The sequence below is a fragment of the Alligator sinensis genome, unplaced genomic scaffold (assembly GCF_000455745.1).
Source record: "Alligator sinensis unplaced genomic scaffold, ASM45574v1 scaffold987_1, whole genome shotgun sequence".
Classification (NCBI taxonomy): Eukaryota; Metazoa; Chordata; order Crocodylia; family Alligatoridae; genus Alligator; species Alligator sinensis.
The window spans coordinates 25,069-43,909 of record NW_005842574.1 but is presented as its reverse complement, the minus strand read 5'-3'; the positions used below and the strand labels follow the sequence as shown (position 1 = coordinate 43,909).

Genomic DNA, 18,841 nt, shown 5'->3' with positions numbered 1-18,841 from the left:
CACAAGGTGTACCCTCACCTTTGCAGAATGAGGTCAGCCAGAAAAGCTATCCCCACACCCTGCAAAAGCTGAGAAGCGGTGGCCCTGCTCTTTGGGAGAGAGTTGCTCTCAGGCCTGGCCCCCCAGAGGAGCTGTACACTTATGAAATGTGGCCCGCCAGCGTGGTGATTGTTATACCGGCATTGCAGCGTGCATACCCCTGTGCCCTGCTTCCATCAGCCAGGGGCCAGGTCACGCTGGTTTAAGGCATCTTGGTGCTGTTCTACCTGTAGGCATGCCAGGAGTTGTACTTTTCTCTATTTTAGCAGAAAGTCATTTCTTCTGCTCAGAGTAATTGCACCAGTGCAAAACAGTGCAGAGCAAAGCTTCGACCAAGCCACTGGCCCAAGGCTGTGGTCTGCAGTGTACCAGGAGGTTGGAACAGAAGCCCCTCTGCAGGAGAGGGCAGTGGTGCCCGGGGCGCTGCTTGAGGGCAGAAGCAGAGGGGAAACGGTCCCACCACATCCCTGCACCATGGCTATAGCAGAACTGCCTCAGGGAACGTGCTTTGAGGGAGGAAGTGTCAAGCCCGAGGCTTGGTGGGGAGCAGAGAGGGTCACTCACATTGGCTGCCCTGGTGACCACTCTCCTCCCTTTCCCTTCCTGTGTCTAAGGAGCAGCCCTGTGGTCCGTATCAAAGAAGAGCCCCCGAGCCCCTCTCGCAGCCCCCAGATCGAGGAAGCCAGCCCTGTGAATCCTTCGGCTGTGGAAACCCCACTGTCTCCCTCCACCTTCATCGACTCCATCCTCCAGGAGAACGAACCCAGCACCACCACTGCTGCTGCCAGCAACAGCACCACGCAGCCTCAGCCCCCAGAAAAGTGCCTCAGCGTTGCCTGCCTCGACAAGTAAGTACGGTGCCAGGAGTCCCGCATGTGCCTGGGACCAGCCGAGGCTCAGCCAACCACATCACTGCTCTGTAGAGTTAAGTGTTTAAAATGTCGATAACCTGGCTGCTGCCTTGCTTTGAAAGCCCACGGGGACGTGTCTCAGAGTGCCTTGCCAATCAGGCGGCAGCCTTCTGTGATCAGCCAGCATGGAGCTCGTTTTTTTCCCCTTTTTCCTCTGTATCCCCAAGATGGGGTACAAGCCATCACCTGGCTACATGGAATAGTGTGACTCCCAGGGCCGGGGTCACAGCGCTCTGCTCCTCTGCCTGAGAAAATAGTAATTCCAGAGAATAAGAGGTATAATATGCTCACTAAAAACATTGCATACGTGTTGTCAGCTCCTGCGGGGTACATGTTAGTCCATGTGCAAGTGGCTGTGCTTAAAGGAGGCCTAACAGGGGCTGTGGGATCAGCCTGGCTGGAACTAACTGGTGTCAAACCAGGCAGGTTGCAGCTGCCACTTCATCTGAGGAGCCTGGAGAGAGCAGGGGCCCAGCATGCAGTGCAAGCAGCTGTCCGTACTGCGTGCTAGGTAGGACCTGTGGGCTTCACCTCTGTATAAAGGAGACCTGCATAGCACATCATCAGAAGGCTGCCCTGGCCAGCCCTGCTGTGGGGCTCCTCCATGTTTTCCCCCACTTTGTCTGTCACTGCTGTCCTCGGCATAAATCCTCCTCCATTCCAGGAGAAACGGCATCCCCTTGGTCCACCCCTCTGAATCCCACACATAGGTGGTCACAAACACGTGCAGGACTTATTAGATGGGACGCTAATCGGTGACGAGGGGCAGTTCCATGGATGGCAGCGGCGGGGTCCCTGCTGTCATTGCCAAGCAGTGCTCTGAAGCCTCTGGGCAAGCGTTGCATTTTATAACCTGTCAGGATTCTCCCTGAGGTCCCTTTGTAAGCCAGGCCTGCACCCTCTTCTGCTCTCTGCACTGCGCCGTAGGGAGATCACAGTAGCAGAGGCACCATCTCCTGTGCGAATGGCAGAGCAGACTTGAGCTCTTATTTATTCAGGTTTGGGGATGGTGAGCTCTGGTTTCCGAGCCCCAGACGACAGCAGAGAGCTGGACCAGCCGGCTCAGTCCAGTGGGACATGACTGGAGCACCCGTGAGCTGTGTGGCACATCGGCAGGGTGTATTCCATGATGGGGACTCCAGGAGAATCCTGAAAGGCCCCCTTCCCTTTGGTGCACAGAGGGGAGGGCTGCCTCCAGCGAGGACGAGGGGCTGTTGGCTGTCCCATGTAACCCGGCATCTCACGCAGCATCAGGAAGTGTCGGCTTCCTCTTGCTGGGACATCCCTGCTGTTCGAGATCCCCGCGTCCATTTGGGATCCTCTCTGGGAGGCTGCCAGCGCCGTTTTACACAGGATAAACTCAACATCCCCCTTCTAATCAAACTCCACAAGAGCTGTCCTGACCTTTAAATGAGCAGGGATGACAGAAAGCGTGACCTCTGACGAGTCCTCCTGAATGCTTAGGACTAGGCACAGGCTGCAGGGGCCAGCAGTACTGCACACCTGTCCTGGCAACACCTGCCTGGGGACTTGCACCTTTTTCCCTCTAGGTTTCTCTCTCTCTCTGCCTGTCATTAATCTGCAGTAACACATTGCTTCTCCTGTCTGCTTGTCCCTTGGCGGCTTCAAATAACCAATTGAAGGCATCTGGCCCATAAGGGTTTCCCCGCAGAGGCAAGACCTGCATCGCTTCCCAGTGATTAATTCATTTGCCACAAACATTTTTAAGCAATGGTGTAACAAAGTGGGGGGTGACTAGTGCTGACCCAGGAGGGGTGCGGGGTCTGCAGAAGTAGGAGCTGTGCTGCCACCACCAGCCACTAGCGCTTGCATGTGCACCACTGTCACCCGGTGCTGAAGCATCCAGTCACACCTCTGTTCTTAAGAAAGCAGCGGTAGTGTATCATGGGCCCCAGCAGCTGGCCCTGGGTAAGCGTGTAGCAGAGAGACTATCCCTGCCCCCGGGAGCTAGCATGCAAAACATGATAAAATATTACCAGTAATAATATTGTTGTTTTGCACTCCCCCCCCCACTTAGAATTACAGACAAGGAGGGCTGGAAGGGAGCTCAGGAGGTCACATCTAGTCCAACCCCCTGCTGGGGGGGGGGCAGTAGCTGCGGCCTTCCAGGCCACGGCACTCCACTCCCTGGCAGGCGTTTGCACAGGGGGAACCAGCGCTCCCGCCTGCCCCCTCTGCCTGTCGCCTAAGCAGCTAGTGCAGCCGGTCGGGGTGCACTGGCGCTCTCAGGGGGTGCACATGCACCCCTTACGCATTGCCACTGATCCCAGCCAAGGCTTTGTCTAGCCAGGCTTTAAAAACCTCCAAGGATCGAGATCCCACCACATCTTTGGGTAACCTGTCCCAGTGCTTCACCACCCTCCCAGTGAGAGAGTTTTCCCTCATACCCAACCTCAGCCTCCCTTGCTGCAGCTTGAGCCCATTGCTCCTTGTCCTGCCATCTGCCCCCACTGAGAACAGCCCAGCTCCATCCTCTTTGCAGCCCCCCTGCAGGGAGGTGAAGGCTGCTATTCAATCCCCCTTGGTCTTCTCTTCTCCAGACTAAATCAACCCAGGTCCCTCAGCCTCTCCTCACCAGTCCTGTCCCCCAGCCCTGAACCATTTTTGTTGCCCTCCACTTCCTGGAGACAAAGTCTGGGCAGTCTCCCAGCACCACTTTGTTTTCACGTGCCCCCTAGTACATCTGGACACTTCACCGTCTGTCCTTCCAGAGCGCTTCTGACCCACGCCACGGTCAGTATTTCTAGAACATGAGGCCTTGGCATCAATATCTGTGGCTGCCCAGGCTCTGCACCCAGCTGCAGTTGGTCCGTTGTCAGCAAGTGTCCTGGGTGCCCAGCAGGAAGGGGTCAGCATGCACACCTGAGCTACGTTGTGGCACTGAGCAGGTCACCCACTCCTCTTGCTCATTGCAGTTGCTTTAGATGGGCCACACAGGGTACTTTGTGTCACCAGGAGGGCATCAGACCCTCCTTCAGTGTCCCACACCAAGCAACATAGTCTCCTGAAGGCCTGCCCTGCACTCACAGTTCACCATTCGGTGCTCAGTCCCCTGCCTTCAGGACCAAGCTAGCTGCATGCTCCAGGGAAATGCATGCTCTGTGCCAGGGGTGTGCTGTGGCTCAGCCCTCTTCCTGCAAGGCTTCTACTAAGCTCCCAGGCAGTTGCATGCTGTGCTGAGATGTATGTTATAAGGGAAGTGCTTCCTGATGAGGAGGAACGTGAAAGTACAGCAGGGGCACTCGGACTCTGCTCACCTAGGCGGGGCATTGGCGTCTGGCCACAGGCCCCTTGACACCCAGTTCTTACATGGGGTGAGCACCCTCTTTAGCGGGGAGGTGCAGCTCGCACTAGACAGCTCCCAACCTGCAGTGATGCACACCAGCTATAGCAGGCCACTGTGGTGGAAGTCTGCAGGTCACACTTCGGCCAACCCCGAGGGCCCCAGGAGTCCTGCTTCCACCCCAGAATGTGGTGGTGTTTGGCTGACTGGGATACACGTTATAAAGGAAGCACTTGGATTGAAATTTAGCACAGAAGTTACATTATCCAAACCCAAACATTTTCCAGCTAAAGGCCCCATAAGCACCTTTTCAAGAGGCAGAGCCAGTTAGAGGGAGAAGAATGCTGCCGCCTGCGTCATTAATACAGAGCGTATCCCTGGAAGTAGCATGCTAACCTGGCCCATGCAGGCACCACTGATTAAAATGGAGCACTGCATGCTATCAGTGGGCTGTAGCTCCCTATTAAAGATGACTGTGACTGTGCTGCACAGATTAAAACAGCAGCACGGAGCTTGGTCAGCCCCGAGGTACAATACGCTTTCATCAGAGACATACCTAGTGGAGACAGAGTCTGGCTGTGCTCTGCTGGGACCAGGCTGCCCTCTGCCTTGCTTTGGCTGGGAATGCTCGTTTTCTGTTTGCTTGTTCCTGTTAATAACGTTTCTGCCCCAGCCTGGCTGCTAAGGAAGGGCCTGCAGGGACGTGGCTGCCCCTTCCTCTAGCTCACAGGAGCATGGTTGACTAACTATTCTTGCCTTGGGAAGTAACCAATGTTTCATTCCTAAAAGTGTGTGATGCCCGGTCTCTTGAATCTAGTGTCCTCTTCTGTTTGTATTTTTCAGTTTGACTCGCACTCCGCAGATGTCAGAGGTCACTCGTCTTTTCCCCAGTTCTTCCTCTTCCTCACATCACTGCAGAGCACAGCAAGGGTTAGCATTTCAATAGCCTGCTGTCCCCAAGCACTGCAGTTCTGGGCCGGGGCAGGGGAACACTTGTACTGGACAGCACGCTGTCCTTGCTTCCAGGTCAGCTTTCCTTTCAGGGGTAACCTTGTAGCCAGCTCTTCGGAGTCCACATCACAAAAAACACCACGTACAAACTGGCACGAAGGGGCTCGTTGGAAAGACCGAGTACCGAACAGGTTGTGGAGATTGAGCTCCCCTCTTATCCCCGTAGGTGGTCTTGGCAGGGTGGTGGCAGGGAGGCTGCGCAGCTGTTGTCCGTGCTGGCCCTGTTCTGTGGAGGAACAGAAGCTTTGGCCAGTTCGGCATCTCTTGTCGGCATGAAAGTCACACACGCATAATGAAGCATTTCGCTGGGATCGGGGGCGAGCCCAGGGCTTGAACATTTCCTGGTGCATTTTCCATGCCATATTATAGCGAGAGAACAATGACGCTCCCTGTAGCAAACCTCACCGTGCTCTGAGGTGCCGTTGTTAACATGCACTGCGAGAGCTGCTTGTTGCTAAAGCAGCATGTCCTGCGTGCCGCGCTTTATAGAGAACCTGGGAGCCATGGAGCGAAGCTTCACAGCTCCACTGCTGATGCAGGCTTTAGCTAGGACCTGTGCTCTCACTGGCCCTGCAGACAGCCCACTTTGCTGCCAGCAGTGGCACTACCCATTACCTTGTGTTGTGGGGCAGCTGCTAGCTGAGCACAGCACGGGAACAAGCAGTGTAGCTAGAGGATAGGAAGGGAGGTTGAGACTCGCAGAGCAGGTTAGTTCTCTCCCAGTGATGCCTATACCCAGGCTTGCTCACCTTACAAGGCCAGAACTGTTTCCTTGTCTTGCCAGCTCTGCTGGCTCGCCGTGGGGATGGAGAGCCAAGCTGTGCTCTCTCTGCCTCCCACCTCAGCAGTGAGCTGTGCTCAGAACTGCACTGACAGGGCTGGGGGCAGGATACAAGGCACCTCACTGGCACGTAGGCCGTGGTGGCATCAGAAATGAAACCCATCTTCCTGCAGCTAAAGCCAGCCGCTCTGACTGGGAGGCAGGCCTGCAGAGAGCCAGCCTGGTGAGTTAAAAGGTGCTATTTTTACATAGTTACTGCTCAGACAATAAAGTAGCCCACACAGAGAGAGACCACACTGCATGTACGAAACCTCATCACTTCATCAGCTGGGAAGTCAGACAGCAGGAGTCTCACAGCAGCCTGTGTTGTGTGGAGCGGCCCGTGGGAGCTGAGCGGTTGGTGTTAAAGTGAGGTACCGCAGAGATTTGTTACTCTTACGGTGGAGCTGGCAGCCAGAAGAGAGACACCAGCTCCAGACACTTACACTGAGGATGCTCTGCTTTAGACCGCGCGTGTGACTGGGTGAGGCAAGGCCTAAGCTTTCGTTCAGGAAGCCTCTGAGGGTTTAATTTACAGCGTGTGATTCTGCCCGCCTAAGGGGACACAAACCCGCTGCATGCGAGTCTGGTTCGTGACGTATCTCGCGCTCTGCAAACATGGAGCTGTCCCTGCCTGGGGCTGAGGCTGGGTCACATGGCCTCCATCCCAAGCCTCTGCCTCTGCGCAGCAGGCCTGCGCCGCTCAGATATGGTGATGACAGACGCTGTTCCCCCACTCCAGCTTGGCACTGCTGGCTGTGCCCCCCAGAAGAGTGGGAGCTCTTGGTCCCGGGGTCAAGAAGCCCTCTGCTTGGGTATCAGTTTGAAAGGGGGGAGTTCCCTTTCAGTAATGAAGGGCAGGGGAGGAGGGAGTCTTCTGGCTTCTCTCCCACACACAAAAATCAGCCTGTGGGTCTCTCCCAGGAGAACAGCCCTGGGCCTGTTTCTGGAGGGGTTTGCCCCACACGAGACCTCCACGCAGAGCTTGCCGAGCTCTTGAAGCTCTGTGCTACTCAGCACGCTCCGTAGTCACCTGCCCTGCTCTTCCCTGGGAGCTAGAGTAACTCAGGACTTCTCCCTCTTCGTAGCATCCTAGATTTGGAAGGGATGTCAAGGGTCATCTAGTCCAGTCTCCTGCACAGGTGCAGGCTGCGCTGCTCTTAACCCATCCCAGACAGATGCCTGCCCAGCCTCTGCTTGAAAACCTCCAAGGAGGAGACTCCAGCTTCCCTGGGCAGCTGGTGCCACAGTCTTCCTCTTCCTGCAGTTTGGAAATCTCTCCTGAGCTTTGATCTCCATCTGCTGTGCTGTGGATGAAATCCATCACCTTGCATGCTGCCCTCCGTAGCCGGGGAGGACAGTTTTTCTCCAGTGTCTTTACAGTGAGTTTTCAGATATTTGTGAACCACTGTCACATCCGCTCTTAATTTCCTTTTCCCCATGCTAAATGTACCCGGTGCTTTCAGCTGTTCCTCCTGTTTTTCAGCCTTTTTTTGCCATCTCTCGCTTCTTTCTCCTTTCTTTACATTCCCTAAACTGGACACGGGACTCCAGCACCAGACAGAGGGGTAATAGCTCCTCCTGTGTCCAGTAAACAGCACTTTTTCCATGCAGAATACAATCCAGAAGTTAGAGCATAGCTATTCTGCTTTGGGGAATCACACTGATTACTCCTTCCCTGCTGCACGAGTGTTCGGGGGAGCCAGCTTGACAAAGAGGAACACGGGGCAGTACAGAAGAGGGCATTAACTGTAAGCTGTGCTGGGAACCAATCCATAGCACCAAATGCCCATTCAGTTTAGAGAGCAACGGCCCAGTCTTCCCTTCTTCAGAAGTGAGGAGACCGTGAGGACCTGCCTTTGCAGGGTTTGTGCCTCACAAACGTTTTCATCCCAGTTTTGTCGTTCACCGGTAGTGTGACCTGGATGAAACCCTTACTCGCCAGCTTCCTGGTGGTGGTGAAGAGACCAACAGAGTTCAAATGGTCTTAGCTAGCCTCATCCCAGCAGTAGTTCCTGAAGTCCATGGCATGTCCTATCCAGTTTATAATGGTAAGGCTGGAACGGCTGCCAATGCCTTCACATCCTGCAGAGCTTTCTGGGCGCCATACACCAAAGGGCTGAGAACCGGGGAGGAGATCTGTGCAGGGTAGGATCCTCGAATGAACACAGGTAAGTCCTTTCCCTGTAGAGTCAGCAGGGCAAAATCCTGTGCCTCCTAATCACATGCGTAGGGCAGTGCAGGTAGGGATGCGTTCCCAGGCCCGCTCTGGCCTGCATTTCCAGCAGGCCGAAGCACGGTGCATGCGTCTACTCGGGCAGCTGAATTGTTTCTGCCGCTAGATTGTCGGAGATCGTGGCAGCGAAGATGAACTCGGCTTTATTTTATGATCTGTTCCCTGCTCTTCCAGGATGGCAGCTCTGATGCAGTAACCACCATTTGCCTCTTCCCAGTGGCTGGGTCAGTGGGTAACCGCTGGTGTGGGGAGGCCATTCGTCGTGCTGTGTTATGCTGTGCAGTTGGAGGAACAGGGGTGATGCCTGATAGAAACCACCATGTTTCTTCGCAAGTGGGTGATGCAAGAACTGCCTGAGCTGCAGAACATTTTTCCTTGCAGGGTAGCGGTCATGAAGATGTTTGGAGGGCCAAGGAGCTGTTGTCCTCTCCAGGACAATGCTGAGCAGTGGAGTTTGGAGGAACAAGCCCTAAACCGATGCAGGTTTCCAGAGAAGAGGGAGAAGCATCTCTCGTCTGTGGGCTCTCTAACGTCGTGCTGCCAACACTGGAAGTGCATAGCAGGCATCCCATTCTGCTCCTTGTGAGCCTTCTCTGCACATGCCCATAACACATGCTCCTTCATCTGCCGTAGCTACCTTGCCACTCGTGTCGAGCTTGAGTCTGGGAGAGCCCTTAGCCTGTGCTGTCAGATCACTTGGGCTAAAGCCACCCAGAAGCTTGCTGAGCCACTCCATGTCTGTCTCTGTGAATCCTCCCAAGACGGAAGCATGGTGGTGACCACTGAGCCAGGGACCACTTCTCCAGTCTCACGGCTGGCATGCTAGAGCTGGCGCTCCTACCCCAAACCTGGAGGGACTCTGCAGCGGGCAGGCGTCACTTCCTGGGTTACTAGCTGCACGAAGCTCTGGATTAACCCCAAATGCAGCTCCTCGGGGACTGGTGCAGGGGGTACAGTGGGCCAAGTCTACCACTTCTGAACTCTTTAGCTGCGCTGGATTTCTACCAAGTTCGCCATATCCACGTCGCAGCCCCTCAGGCTCAGGGTGACCTTGGGCATTTCCCAGAGAGGCTGCAAATCCAGGTAGCACCCAGGCACCTGCTAAACATTAGCGTTGATGTTCAGGCTAATTATTTCTCCTTCTCTGCACCCCCAGCATATATGTGATGTAAACACCAAGGAAAGTGAGCAGAGGAGGAATTGCAGCGATCAGCCTCATTGCGTTGCCTCTTCAGTTTGGGTTATCTTGTTACGCTCCAGGTAACCATCACCTGGAGCCAAGTCTGTCGGGCCGCAGTCTGTGCCCGTTAAAAACCAGTCCTCCCCATCCCAGCTTGTCTCGCAGCATTTACTTAGCTTGTCTTCAGCTCTCCGTGTCACGGGAAGCGTCAGTGAGTTTCATAGCAGAGGCGCAGGGGGAAAGCAGTAATGCATCCGAGCCACCGAGTGCATCTCTTTCCTGGGGAGCTGCAGGGCGAAGGCCTTGTGTCCTCATTCCTCCCCATAGCCAGTATCTCCAGCTGCACCCCAGCTCCCAGGAACCCTTGACTCTGCGCCCGGCTGTCTGCTGGGTTTCCTTTATGGTCGTTCTCCGTGGGTGGCATGGCGAAACTGCAGCCTCGCTCCTGGTCCAGCTGATGTGTTTGTCACTGAGTTGCCCCCTCAACTGTTCCTGAATGCTTCTGGCCATGTATAGTTTCAGTGTGAACGTGCTGCGCAATTGGTATGGACACGGACTCCTTGTGCATCTGGGTCCATAGAAAGGCTAGGAGGCAGGGAGGGCCTCACTTACTCCGGTGAATGGGAGCAGAGCTCAACGCCCATGGGTGTCACTGGGGAAAAGTCTTTCCTAAGGGAAGAGCCAGGTCTTCCAGGGATTGTGCCAATGGCAAAGGCGTTTTCTAGCCATAGGGGACTTCTCTAAGTATTTTTCCCCGGACCAGAGTCAGCAGTTTCCTGGCCTCCTCTTTTCCCATCAAAGCTATCGTAGGACTTTTACAAGCAAGGGAAGATCGAGTCATCTGGGCCAAAGAACAAGTTCAGAGCAGCTTTCTGCGGGCAGCTAGACCTAAGACCTAGTGCCTCCGGGGGCCCCTGGGACATCTGCATGGTCCCCTCGCTGCAGAGTCCAGCGGGCATCAGGATTCCTGGCGCGTTCTGGGAATAGTGACTGCACACGCTTGTAAGAAATCCCGTGTCTGGCTCATCAGAGCCACTGGCTGCCGCCACCCAGCAGCCGCCCTGGGATTGCCTCTTGGTTCAGGCAGGACTCCCCTGGAGAGAGGGAGAGCGCATCGCTTCAGGGTGGTATCAGCATATCTGAGCTTGACGCTACGAGTGGAATTGGAGGCTGGCATGTGTGAAAATGGCCACAAACCCAGCCCACTTTCCTGCAGGAAGGTTTAACTTATAAGTTAGTAGAAGCTTGTAATGGAAGCTTTGTCCCTGGGGTGGAGAGAGCCCCTCATAGTAGCCCAGAGCCTGGGGGGATGTTTCCTGGCATTGACCTTTCTGCTCTGCCTTCTTTTACTCAGGAACGAGCTAAATGAGCATCTGGACACCATTGATTCCAGCCTGGATAACCTTCAGACCATGCTGACCACGCACGGTTTCAGCGTGGACACGAGCGCCCTGCTGGATGTGAGTACCCACCCCCCATCTCCCCCGTCAAGGACCTGGCACTGAGCCGTGTTTCGTGGCAGCACGTGCCTGTGCCTTGCAGGGACAGATGGACATGGTAGTCTCCACCACGAGTTTCTACAGCACATCTGGGTTCGTGTTCCTTCCCTGCACTAATCGTTCTTTCCTTTGGCAGCTGTTTAGCCCTTCAATGACGGTTACAGACATGAATCTTCCCGACCTGGACAGCAGCCTTGCCAGCGTGAGTAGCTGTTAAAAATCCCTCCACACGCACAGCTGCCAGACTAAAGTGCCTCCTGCTGTTCAGCCACAGCCTCTCCATCTGAGCGAGGGAAGGCTCTGACAGGCTCTGAAGAGAGTCCAGGCCCGCCCCAACTTGGAGGTGGGGGGGAGAAAGTGTCTCTGAGCCCTGTTAGGAGCTGGAGAGCTGCCAGGGGGAAATAATTCAATTAGCACCAAAGCTTTCTCTGACCAGCTCCCACAGAGAGCAGGCCTACTCCATCATTCCTGCCGAGCTGATGAGGTGCTGAGACGTCATCTCTCATGCAAGCGATGCTCCCCGAGCACTGAGCTGCACTGAAGCCTGGAGAGCTGCATGTGGTTCCCATAAACTCGCCTTCTTGGTTTCCTAAACTCTCAGAAGTGTGCGTGTGCTGCAGGGAAGGAGGAGGTTGAAGGCAAACCCCCTTTGTATTCGGTATAATACTGTTTATTTGCCCAGCGCCCGCCGTGCACTCAGTGCTGAGCTGTTATGCTATTAGCAGCAGGACCGGCAAAGCAGGCTGGAAAATCTCCGGCAGCTCATCTTTTTTCAGAGATGCTGATTCTTCTGGTGCCTTTTTTCCTGGGAACTGGCCGGTTTCACACTGGGAGAGGCTGCTGGGGTCCAGATGGGGGTTTATGGGCCAAACAGGAGAGAGAACCCAGAATGGCCAGCAGCCTGCTGAGAAGTGCTTAGCCTCAAGTCCTGACTCAGACCAAGGACTTGCACCCTGTCTCCCATGTCCTAGGTGAGCACCTGAGCCATAGAGCCCGTCTCATCTGGGGTCCAACAAAGATTTACTAATTCACGCAGAATGAAGCAGCTCCAGCAGGAAAGACCTGAGACACACCAAAGCGGCCACAGCCTGGGGGTTATCGCACTTATCTCAGGGGTAGGGGTCAGAGGTTGAAGTTCCAGGGACTTGAACTTGAGACCTCCACATCCCAGACCCTAAGTCTGTGGCCGTTGGCTGCTGTGCAGAGTATCTCATGAAAAGCTTCAAAGGGCCTTGGTTTGGTCTTGATAGGGAACAGAAAATGCAGAGCAGAGAGGAAAGTGCTTACCTTGATGCAGCTGAGCAGCGGTAGCTGCTGCTTGGGTCATACTGCCCTGAGCATCCCAATGTTAGGTCAGGTTTGACCTCCTTGCAGGTTCCCCGCAGGCAGATGGGCTCCTGTGAGCTCTCAGGCCACCCCCGCAGTTTGGTGAAGGTCAGCAGAAGGGTCTTGTGACCACGCGCTAGCTTTCAGAACAGCCTTTACCACCCACGCGGTTTGAACCAGCTGCCTCCTGACCCTGGCTGCAGAGAGGAGGGCGCAGACCAACGGCTTGATGTTGCAGCAAAGTAAATTTAGATCGGCTATCCAGAAAAACCTCCTCACTGTGAGAATAACGAGCCAGTGGAATAGATGCCCGGGGACGAGGTGGACTCTCGGTCCCTGGAGATGTTCAAGAAGAGGTTGGGGCCACTGGTCAGTGATGATCTAGGCGTACGGTGCTTGTATTCTGCCATGGGGGTTTTTCAGGCTTCTGGGCTCTCCTGGTTCCTCCCGCCCCCTCATTTCTGCTGTATGTCAGGGTGTTTTTAAGCCTCTCCAGGGACATTGGGGGTTGCCTGAAGCTAAGACTGGGGACTTCAACTGGGGTGCATCGATGTTCCTGCTAGAAGCAAAGTGGTGGCAGCCGCCGGTGTCTGATCTGACACCAGCTGCTGACTGGGCTCCCTGGAGCTCACGGCCTGACTGGTTCAGGGGTCTGCCTGCATGTCATTCGCCCGTCCCCTGCACAAGGCTGGCCGGACATTTGATTTGACGCTGTCCTCACTTTGTGGGGCACCGCTGTGCACACTTCCCCAGCCTGCAGAGCCGGGTGTTCCCAGACAGCTTGCTGCTTGCTGGACAGGAGTGTCAGAAGCTAGGTGTGTGTTTAAGCCCTCTCCAGAGGTGGCTTTTCCACAGAAATCTGCCATAGTGGCCACAGCGATACTGCCTGATTGTAGAGGGTGGGGAACACAGCCCCAGGGGCAGGCTCTGTCAGCACAGTCACACAGGGAAAGGGTTAGGGAAGCCCAGATGTGAACACCACAGCTGATCTGGTCCTGGATGGGTGACAACTCTTGGCCTGATAACATGTCAGCTTCTGGCCTGGCCTGCTTGTCTTTAACACCCTGTTCCAGTGCTATTTGACCTTCCAGGATGGGGCCAGAGGATTCTTCCACCTCCTGCTGTTTTCTCTCCTCTTCTTTAAACCCTAATCCACCTTCTCATCCTTGTGGCCCCATCTTGTTTCCTTGGTAAAGATGTCAGTGCAGCACCGATGTCCGAACATAGCTCATCCCAGGGTTACCAGGGCCCAAAGGCCTCCAGCTGTCTGCAGTACTGCTGTGGCGACTGCGGAGGGCACATGGCAAGCCTGCTCGGATTGCTGCCTGTAAGGGCTACAGAGACACCTGCAGCCTCTCAGGCCGCTTCTCTGCAAAACCAAGTAGGATTCATGCAGATTTGCCCCGTGGCACCCTGACACTGTCACTGGAGCCTGCAGCAGTTCCCTGATAACAGCCCCATGGGCGCAGACACGCGTGTACTTTACCTCGGGTTTATGTCCCCACACATAAATGACATGGGACTGCAGCAGGTGAGTGAGCGGCCAGTCCCAGAGTCACCAAGAGCAGCTGCCAGTGCCTTGTGGCTGGGCAGGGGAAGCAAGTTCCAGCTTAACCAAAAGACGACTTGGCAGCGGGGCATGTGGAGCCATGTAACTTAACCCGGGACAGGGCTGCACGCATCCGTTCCGCACTTACACAGTGACAAGGCAGGTCACTCTGTGGACCTGCGCCTGCCCCCTGGCTCAGGTGTGTTTTAGCAGGTGCTGCTTAGGGGCTGCCAGACTAAACTGCAGTTCTGCACATACAACCGGCCCTGAGATCCCCTCCCTCTCCCTGGTCGGAGCACAGAGGAGCTCGCCATGTGCTGCACACTCACCAGCCTCACTTGTGTCCCCGCAGATTCAGGACCTCCTCTCCTCCCAGGAACAGCAGAAACCTACTGAGACAGAGGCCAGTGCAGCAGACATGGGTAAGGCTGCCTCTCCCCTGGCATTGTGCTGGAGCAGGGTCAGCTGGGGTACCAGCCTCTCCCTCCTCTCCAAAAACCTTGTGTGATTACATGGGATGGGGGTGCATGGCCATGGCCTCAGGCAGGGGCTCCCTCATACTCCTGCCCCCCTGCTACACCCGTGTCCCTCCCGGCGCAGGTCAGGGGTGCCCACAGACTTGGTTCTGTCTTTCTCTCGCCACACTTGGCTGGGAAACATCTCCCTAGAAGCAAGTTTTTACAAGCTGTGCATTTGGAGGACCCCTCTTGTGTTCCCACCTCCTGTCCCACGTTGAATCTTCCCTCCCTTTGCACTGCAGCCACCTTCTGTCTCCAACAGCAAGCTTGCTCCAAGCTACTAGCTGGGCCTAGTTTGCCACATACAGCCTTTCCCTGGGAGCCGTGTTGCTCTCCTGTGCTGTGCACCTGGGCTCTCCCAGCATGGTGCAGGAGAGCTTCAGGCTGGCCACTCCTTATGCACCAGCCTGCCCATGCCCAGGCATACTCAGAAACAGGCCCTCCCTGCCCTGTTTCTGGTGGGCACACCAAGGCCCTGGAAGAACCATGTCCCAGCACCACTGAGTGAAACCAGCACAGCTCTTCTTCCTCCAGCCCAGCAGCAGCGGGTTTGGGGCTGAGCTGGTAGCCAGGCCCACCTAAGTTCTGATTCCTGTATCAAAGGGCATGGAGCAAATCCCTGGGCCCATGCAAACCAGTGACGAGTCTGGGCCGCCTCTCGGGGAACTGAGAGGTGGCTGGGCAGTGTTCGCAAAGCCCACGGCGAGCGTGGAGCATTGGAGCTCTGGCCCCCATGCTCAGCCGCCTGTAGAGAGGCTGCTGAGCTGCATCCTCCCCTGCACCCCTGGAACAACTGCCCACTGCATCCTCCCCTGCACCCCTGGAACAACTGACCGCGGGCTGGCGGCTCCCACCCCCCACCTGCTGGGAGATGCACCGGCCTCACCTGCACCCTCACCTTGCAGGAAAGCAGCTGGTGCACTACACAGCCCAGCCCCTCTTCCTGGTGGACTCAAGCGCCGTCGACATGGGAAGCGGAGACCTGCCCATCTTCTTCGAGCTGGGGGAAGGGCCGTATTTTACAGACGGGGACGAGTACTCGGAAGACCCCACCATCTCCCTCCTGTCTGGGACTGAGCAGGCCAAGCCCAAGGACCCTGCGGTATCCTAAAGCTGAATGTAGGGCAAGAGAGAGATTGCACACTAAAGGGAAGCCCGGCCCTCAGCCTCCTCGCTTCGCACAGACATTGCAAGCTCTAAACACCCTCTGGTTCATGTTTGCTTCCCTGGCACTGTGAGGATTTCATTTGTGTGTGCGCTTAATGAGGTGTTTGAAATCTGCTTTAGAGTCTAGCCACCCAGTGCTCCTCCGGCTGGCAACCCTGGGGGGCACGGCCGTGCCACAGGCCCCCGACCCGTGCTCCCCTTCGACCTGCCACAGAGGTTAGACAGGCACCGTGGCCCGGAGAAGCAGACAGGAGGACCTGGGTGGTCACAAAACAGCTAGTCACTAAGTGATGTTTGTGTTTTGTTCCGCGCCCGCCGAGGGGGGCAGCCGCGCCCTGCGCAAGACCCCAGCAGCGTCCAGCGGGCGCTTGCTCCCCGCCAGAGCCGGGGCGTAGGGCAGGGCTGCACCACGCTTCCACGCTCCCGGGACCGCGCGGCGCACTCGGTGTGTACGGGGAGGGTGTGTCCGAGGGGGGACCCCCAGCCTCCCCCTATGGCGGACTGGATGGTTTTTAAAGAGAAATAAAAGTTTCCCAACCTGGCGCTGGTGGGCTGGGTCCCTTTGTGGTCTCTGCCGTGCGGCTTGATCCCCGCTGGTGTCCGTGCGCACGTGGCGAGGGCGCCCGGGCCCGAGGATCCCAGCACCCTTGTTTCTTTTATTTCCTCTCGCTCCGCGTGTTTCTCTCCCTCGTCCCTTCGGTTTTGTTTCCCCTTCGCTTGGCCGCAAAGAATTTGTACATTGACACTTCAGATTGTTAATAGTAAAAACTGTATTTTGGATTTTTACCTGAGAGAAGAAGCGCCCACTTCTATCTATATCTATCTATATATATATAAATAGCTATATATATATATATATATACATACAAATATATATAAAACTAATGGCCTGTCACCTGGTGGCTCTTCTGTGATTGAAAGCTTTATTTTTGTCATCTCTTTGTCGTGGGAGGGGGCGGGAGCAAGGTCGAAGCACCCACCGCTCCCGAACGTTGCCTGGTTTCAGTGCCCGGGAGCTCTCGTGGTGCAGCCTGGACCCAGGCACCGTGGGCTCTGGTTTGAACCAGCGGCACCAGGTCTGCGGCCCTGGCAGCCGTAGCTGGTGCCAGTCTCACGCCCACCTGTACCAGCCAACACGCCTGCTCCTGGCTCCAGCAGAGGAAAACAGCAGACACCAAAGCAGGGTTTCTCTGGTGCTTCTGGAATTGCAAGTGGTCTGGAGGCTCTTGGTGCATGCGTGCGCGCCTTCCCCCTCCGTGCCGTGCCTTCCCCAGGTGCCTGCCCTGGACAAGGGGGCTGAGTTTTCGGGGCTGTTTTTGTTGCAGAGTTGGGGGGGCCGAGGGCCTTCGAGGGAGCGTCTTTGATTGGAGCAATAAAGGATGAACTGCCTTGTTAAGTCGAGCGTGTTCGAGACCTCCCTCCCTCCCTTCCTTCCCCCGTGGCGTCCGCTCTTCTGCAGTAGCACGTGTCCCGGTTCCTCGCGAGCGATGCTTCTACCGCGCTTGAATTCTAGGACCCGGAGCAGCACAGATGCCGCTTCTCCTGGCTGACCCGTCGGGCGCCTGCCCACCCTCAGCAAGCCCCGCTGCACCTGGGACAGAGGTACGATGCCCTTATGCCCTCCCCCGGGCTTTTCAGGCTCCATGCTAACGTTTGGCTGCAGCACGTAAGTGCCAGCCTTTAGCTCCAGCCTCCAGCTGGAGGCTGCCGTCTCTGCCCACAGGGACAGGAGGGCACCGGCATCTGAGCTGCACCATGTCACCTGCAGCAGTGACCTACTGCTCCGATTCCCGGCTGAGCGCTATGGGACAGGTGCTCTTGCATCCCAGAAGGCGCTGGGCTGGGGTGGGGGAGGCCCAGGCACTTGCCATGGACTGCGGAGGGGCCCTGGCCCTGACCTGTGCATAGCCGCGATCGTTGCCGTTGGGGAAAAAAAGTTGCGTTAAAGCCTTTTCAGACGGGCAGTTTGCAGACCAGGCTCTCCGCAGCCAGATCTGCTTCTGCCCCCTGCTCACCTCCCTCTCCCCTCCGGCGTGGGGTCGGTGAGCCGTGCCGCGGCAGCCTCGCCCCCGCTTTTCACAAGCAGCTGATGTAGATTGGGGGTAACTCCTGCTCGGTGCCAAAGCAGGTATCACACGAGGGCGAGGAAGCCCTCGCTGCCCACGTTGCAGTCTGTGGGATCAGCAGGGCCCCTGGAGAAGCTGCCTGCGGAGGTTGCTGTCCTGCTGACACTGCTTTTTAATCTTGGGTTCTCAGGGAAATTCGAGAAGGCCGAAGAGTGCTGATGGCCTGCCCAGGTCGGGTCTGGAACAGCCAGGAAAAGCCAGCAGGTATTTATAGGCTGGTAAAAGTCACCTCCACACCAGGCTTATCTTGGAAAAGCCAAGAAGGGGTGAAATGAATAAAAATCACAGGATGGGAATATAACGCATGCCAGCCAACAAGGTTTGTTAGCAGTCAATGTGGGCCGAAGCCCTGGTTTCGTTCTGCGATGAAGTTGAAAAGGAAAACGGCCTAGATGTAAGACTGAGACCTTGGTATGGGGCTGGACTTCGCAGTGCCGCGTCCCCGTTTCCCACCCTGTTGCTGCCGGACGGGTAACTTGCTAACGGATGGACGGGGAGTCGTCGGACGGGGGCGTTCCTAGAGGGGTCCCTGGTTCCGGGCCCAGCACGTCTCCATCGGGTCTGGACGTCGATGCACCGGCCGAGGAGAACGTGCTGCTGACACAAGGACGGGTGGGGATGGACAAGGGCAGGGCAGACATACAGTCCCATCTGTCTCTGGGTGAGCTGGACCTGTTCAAACACCACCTTGATGTCCTCTAGAGCCTACAGCCAGGGGCGCTGGGGGCTGCGGGCGGGTGGCCAGTGACCGAAAAGGATTTAAGGGTCATCGCAGGCCAATGACGCAGCAGGGACCCCAGTGCAAGGCTGGGCCAGCGCGAGTCTGGGCTGTGCAAGGAATCCTGCCCCCCTCCACCTTTTCTGCTCCACGTGTTGGGGGGTTGAAGCCTCTCCTAGAGGTGCTGGGTGCTGCAGCGCAGGCTGGGGATGGGGCTGGGCTGGGACAATGCTGCCAGCACCAACCCCGCAGGGTCCTGGTGGAGGGTCTTGCCCCCGCGCTCAGGCTCAGCCCCGCGCTGCACTGGGGCAGGAAGGGATTTCTCTGCTCAGACTGGTCTGCACTGGGGGGGTTGCCTTCCTATGCAGCAGGGGCACGGCCTGGGCATGGGCTGTCTCCAGCACCCGTGACCCCCCTGGCAGCAGCAGGACGTTGGT

The 18,841-nt window shown here is 56.4% G+C and overlaps 1 protein-coding gene across 1 annotated transcript in view; it reads left to right on the top strand.

The window, feature by feature from the left end:
* The window catches only part of HSF1 (heat shock transcription factor 1), a 90,988-nt gene extending 74,886 nt beyond the window's left edge, over positions 1-16,102 (top strand). Inside the window, exons 9-14 of the mRNA XM_006032463.2 lie at positions 654-887; positions 5,098-5,184; positions 10,856-10,961; positions 11,137-11,202; positions 14,228-14,297; positions 15,299-16,102. Of these exons, the coding sequence (XP_006032525.2) occupies positions 654-887; positions 5,098-5,184; positions 10,856-10,961; positions 11,137-11,202; positions 14,228-14,297; positions 15,299-15,504 (769 nt within the window). The 3' untranslated portion in view covers positions 15,505-16,102. The remainder of the gene's footprint in view (positions 1-653; positions 888-5,097; positions 5,185-10,855; positions 10,962-11,136; positions 11,203-14,227; positions 14,298-15,298) is intronic.
* Positions 16,103-18,841: the final 2,739 nt, after the last annotated feature.